Source organism: Pangasianodon hypophthalmus, chromosome 14 (genome assembly GCF_027358585.1).
Source record: "Pangasianodon hypophthalmus isolate fPanHyp1 chromosome 14, fPanHyp1.pri, whole genome shotgun sequence".
Classification (NCBI taxonomy): domain Eukaryota; kingdom Metazoa; phylum Chordata; class Actinopteri; order Siluriformes; family Pangasiidae; genus Pangasianodon; species Pangasianodon hypophthalmus.
Window position 1 is genome coordinate 1,789,108 of NC_069723.1, and position 5,000 is coordinate 1,794,107.

The 5,000-nt window shown below is 41.8% G+C and overlaps 1 protein-coding gene across 6 annotated transcripts in view; it reads left to right on the forward strand.

The window, feature by feature from the left end:
* The window catches only part of LOC113544532 (cytoplasmic dynein 2 heavy chain 1), a 63,758-nt gene that overhangs the window by 48,929 nt on the left and 9,829 nt on the right, over positions 1–5,000 (forward strand). For all 6 annotated transcript variants that reach the window (XM_053239805.1, XM_053239807.1, XM_053239806.1 and 3 more), the window contains 4 exons: positions 1–44; positions 319–396; positions 514–645; positions 1,209–1,281. The exon at positions 1–44 is cut by the window's left edge and continues 7 nt beyond it. In XM_053239805.1, the coding sequence (XP_053095780.1) occupies positions 1–44; positions 319–396; positions 514–645; positions 1,209–1,281 (327 nt within the window). The remainder of the gene's footprint in view (positions 45–318; positions 397–513; positions 646–1,208; positions 1,282–5,000) is intronic.

The window sequence follows — 5,000 nt, forward strand, 5'->3', positions numbered from 1 at the left end:
ATGCGCTCATTGGACTGATAGTCGCAGACACGATCAGGAAGACGGTACAGAAATTATTATAATCTCTCTTTTCTTCTTCTTTATCTTCTTCTTCTTTGTGTTCTTCTTTATGATCCTCTTTCTCTTCTTCCATTTTTTCTTCTTCTTTGTCTTCTTTTTTCTTTTTTGTCTTCTTCATTTTTTTCTTCTTCCTTTTCTTCTTCTTCTTCTTCTGTTCCTGTCTTCTTTTTTCTTCATCTTTGTCTTCTTCTTCTTTCTTTTGGATTGAAAAGCTGCCTCTTTATCTTTCTCTCTCTGTTCCTCTGACTCAATCCTCAGGATTCCCAGAAGTCCTTGCAGGAACACATTCCTTCCTGGATTGATCAGGAGAGACACACTGCTGTGGCTTTACTCAAGGTAACACACACACACACACACACACACACAAACACATACACACATTTTCTCAGCTTGCTTGCTTTGCAGAATTCTAATCTTTTGTGTGCGTGTGTGTGCGTGTGTGTGTGTGTGTAGAGTACATTTCCGGCGCTGTATCAGTCCCTGTGTCTCGGCGACGCAGATCTCTGGCTCTCATTTTCACAAAGCTCCGTCTGCGAACAGGAAATCCCTTCTTCCATCGCCAAGAAGATCTCTCTCTTTCAGCAGGTCAGCCGTCAGTTAAACACGCTGGCTCCTCCCACTGCGCTGGAACTGGGGTCATAATCTCTGTCATAATCTCTGTCATAATCTCTGTCATAATCTCACACCCAGAGCTGAACTTGAGCTATTCATTTCTGCATGAACCCGAGATTCCGTCTTAACCTTTGCAGAATGAGCTGTTCTGTATTAGCGATTAGCGCTTGTATCACCTGTTATGCAATAAGCGTTCCATGCAATTTAGCTTCCGTATTAGCCGTTAGAGAAAATTCACTCCCATGCAATACATTTTTAGTATCTGAAATCCTAAACTTATAATCCTCACACTCAGAGCTACACACTTCCTGTTAATTTCACTACAGCTCTTAGAAGTTAATGAGTTTTATATTTATATATATATATATAATGATTTATAATGATTAAGGAAATAATTAGGCATCAACTCAACATCTCTCTCTCTCTTTCTCTGTCTCTCTCTCTCTCTCTCTCTCTCTCTTTCTGTCCCCGGATCTCTTTATTATCTCTTCATGTTGTCTGTTTCTGATCGCGTATTCGTCCTGGTCTTTCGGCAGGTGCTGGTGGTCCAGGCTCTCAGACCGGACAGACTGCAGAGCGCCATGGCCAACTTCGCCTCACATACACTGGGTACGGACAAAGGAAAGACAGGAAGAGTGTTCTTATTTTATCTATTTGGGGAAAAAATATTTTATCACATTTTCAGTAAAGAGGAATCCCTCCTGCGTACTTACACAATCAGTTAATCATTTTTAAAAAATGGAGATTGATTAAACAGTGGTAAGTGCTACAGTTCAGTTCTAAGTCTCTCTCACCTTTGATGAGGTGTGATAAGCCCCGCCTCCGCTCTGCTTTCATTGGTTGATTAGCCTGTAGGTAAATTACATATAATAACACTTTATAGCGCAGCTTCTTTCAGTTGTTGTTAGTTTTGGGGAGTTTCTCCCTTCAGTCTCCTCTTCAGGAGGTGAAATGCTGCTCAGTTGAATTAAGGTCTGCTGATGGACTTGGCCAGTCTAAAACCTTCCACTTTCCCCCTGATGAAGTGCTTTGTTGTGTTGGCAGTGTGTTTTGGGTCGTTGTCTTGCTGCATGATGAAGTTCGTCCCAATTAGATTGGATGCATTTCTCTGTAAATTGGCAGACAGAATGTTTCTGTAGCTTCTGAATTCATTCTGTTGCTACCATCATGAGCTCCATCATCAGTAAAGAGTAGTGAATCTGTTCCAGAAGCAGCCAGTGGTTTCTTTCTTTTTTCAGGACATTCCAAATTGTTGTATTGGCTATGCCCAATGCTTGTGCGATGGCTCTGATAGATTTTCCCTCTTTTCTCAGCTTCAAAATGGCTTGCTTTTCTCCCATAGGCAGCTCTCTGGTCTTCATGTTGGTTTATCCTTTTTAACAACAAATGCAGTCTTCACAGGAAAAACCCAGGGCTCAGACCAAGAGTGGACCTTCAGAGCTATTAATTGTTTAAACAGTCAATCTAACAGGACACACCTGGGCAACAAGAAGCACCTGTTTCAATATTTTTGATCACTTGAGAAATGGGTGGGTTCAAACAAAAGGTGCCATGTTCTAAGTTGTTTAACACACATCTAGATGTAAATATCAGGAAACGAAAACGGAAATTCTCTCATCTCATATTCATCTTTTGATCTTATATGTCTTCAGTGTATAGCAAAAACAAACGAATTGGCCTTACTGTTCCAATATTTTTCAAGGGGACTGTGTGTGTGTGTGTGTGTGTGTGTGTGTGTGTGTGTGTGTGAGACAGAGCTAGAGAGCGTGCATGCATGTGTATGTGTGTGCATAATCACCCCATAATCACCCCACATCCCGGTGTCACTCACTGAGATGAATCGCAGTGCTAACTCATCATTCATGCTAATTGACACTGGCCTTAGAGTGAATGTGAAACACACTCAGCCAATTTGTCCATAAACAAGCCGTTTAATTTGCTAATCAGGCAGTTAATTTAACACAGCAGCTCGCCAGGGTGCGGGCGGACCTGCAGCGTTATCAATAATGCTGTGTGTGTGTGTGTGTGTGTGTGTGTGTGTGTGTGCATGTGTGTGTGCGTGATTTAGAAGTGCTGCTTTAGAAATGTATTAAAGAAGCTTTAACCCACAGAGAGGTTGAATTCATTCAGCCGCTCTGACTGTAGTGCACAGTGTATACGTGTGATGCAAAAGGTAATATATTAATGCACACGTTTACACACGTTATCGTTGCTATAGTGACACAGTTCACAGTTCACAGTGACTGGTTATAGCTGCTATAACATGAGTGATAACAGGAACTTTTTTTGTGGACATTCCACAACATTAAATGTAACTATAAATGGAAAAAGGTAACTCTGTGTGTGTGTGTGTGTGTGTGTGTGTGTGTGTGTGTGAGAGAGAGAGAGAGACCAGGGTTGATGGGGTGTGGCAGGTGCTTTAGGAGACTTCAACTCCTGAAGTCCTGCTTCTGTGGAGATAATGAGAAACTCACTGACACACACACACACACACATACACGCACACACACACACGCACACACCTTTCCAGTTCTTGGTTAAAGAGATGCCTTACAGTGTCAGCTAAGCTTCACTCTCACTTCATCTCTTTGCCCCTGTCTCTCTTCATGTCTCTCTCTCTCTCTCTCTCTCTATCCTTCTCTCTCTCTCACTATCTCCCTGTCTATTTGCAAATGTATGTCTCTCTTCATATCTGTGTGTGTTCCTGTTTCTCTCTCTCTCTCTCTATCTCTCTCTCTCTCTCTCTCTCAGTCTCTAGCTGTCTCTGTTTGCCCCTGTCTTTTTCTCTTCATGTCTCTCTCTCTCTCTGTCTGTTTGCAAATTTATGTCTCTCTTCATGTCTGTGTGTGTTCCCGTTTCTCTCTCTCTCTCTCTCTCTCTCTCTCTCTATCTATCTATCTAGCTGTATCTGTTTGCCCCTGTCTTTTTCTCTTCATGTCTCTCTCTCTCTCTCTCTCTCTCTCTCTCTCTGTCTGTTTGCAAATGTATGTCTCTTCATGTCTGTGTGTGTGTGTATGTGTGTTCCTTTCTCTCTCTCTCTCTCTCTCTCTCTCTCTGTCTTTCTCTTTGCTTCTGCTTTTTTCCTCATGTAACTCTTTCGCTTTCTCTGCTCCTGTCTGTCTCTCTTCATGTATATTTCTCTCTCTCTCTCTCTGTCTGTTTGCCCCTGCTTCTCTCTTCATGTATCTCTCTCTGTCTCTATCTTCATCTCATCGGTCCCCTTTTCTGTCTCCTCCTGTCAACCTTTTTCCCTCTCGATTTTCTCTCTTTTTTTCCTTCCATCAGGCTTCATGGCATTGCTAATGTATATATTTCAGTATGACTCTATCAGCAGGTCTCTGTAGAGTAATAATGAGTTAATGCTAACACAAGGTGACAGTGCTAATGACTTTGTCCGGCTAATCTGGATTATGAGTACTAATGTGCCAGATGCTACAGTTCCACAGCTGTGTGTGTGTGTGTGTGTGTGTGTGTGTGTGTGTGTGTGTGTGTGTGTGGTGACTGTTGTAAGCACTCCTAATCATGTTAGCAGTATTATTCTGTATAGTCATGTAGAACTCTCCAGAGTCAGAAAGCTGACTGTTACAAAGCGCTGACACTGGAGACTCCTTCCATTAATGTTAGACCAACATCTCCTCACAGAAAATGGAGGTTTACACGCTGACACTTACATAAAGGACGATTTCTGGCATTTATTTGCCCCCTTGTGATGTTAGTTAAGGGCAGGGTAGTTATGTCTGCCTCAAACTGAGCCATGGGTGGTCGTGTAATAATGTGAACATTCACACTGAAAGGTGTAACGCACGTTGGGGAGGCAAGAGTCGAGGACTGTGATGTGTTTATAAAGATAAACAGAGCTTTAACACAACACGAACTCTGAGAGCATTATTAGATACGCTACATGCACATACACACACTCGCACGAACTTGGGTCGTGTCTCACCCTGAGGCAAAATGGTAGGATAACATCTCCTTCTTAATCATTTCCCTGAATAATTCAAGCCTGTGTGTGTGTGTGTGTGTGTGTGTGTTTCACAAATCCCTGCCGGAAACACACAAGCCTTTGATTTTGACCTCAGCTTAACTATCTGCTTTTCTACACTTATGTCTTTTATCTGTTTCTTTTATGTTTTATCTGATTCCTATCGAAAGTTTGGTATCTTTTCAATACTACAACATGTCAAGCTTTAAATTTCTTTCGGATATTTTTGCTCACTTTTAATCACTCATAATGTCAGATGTTTAGATTCCGTTCGCCAACTTTCGAGAATGACGTTGCGCATTAACTTTTAATACCAACTTTTAATGCTAATGGGGTAAACTGTATT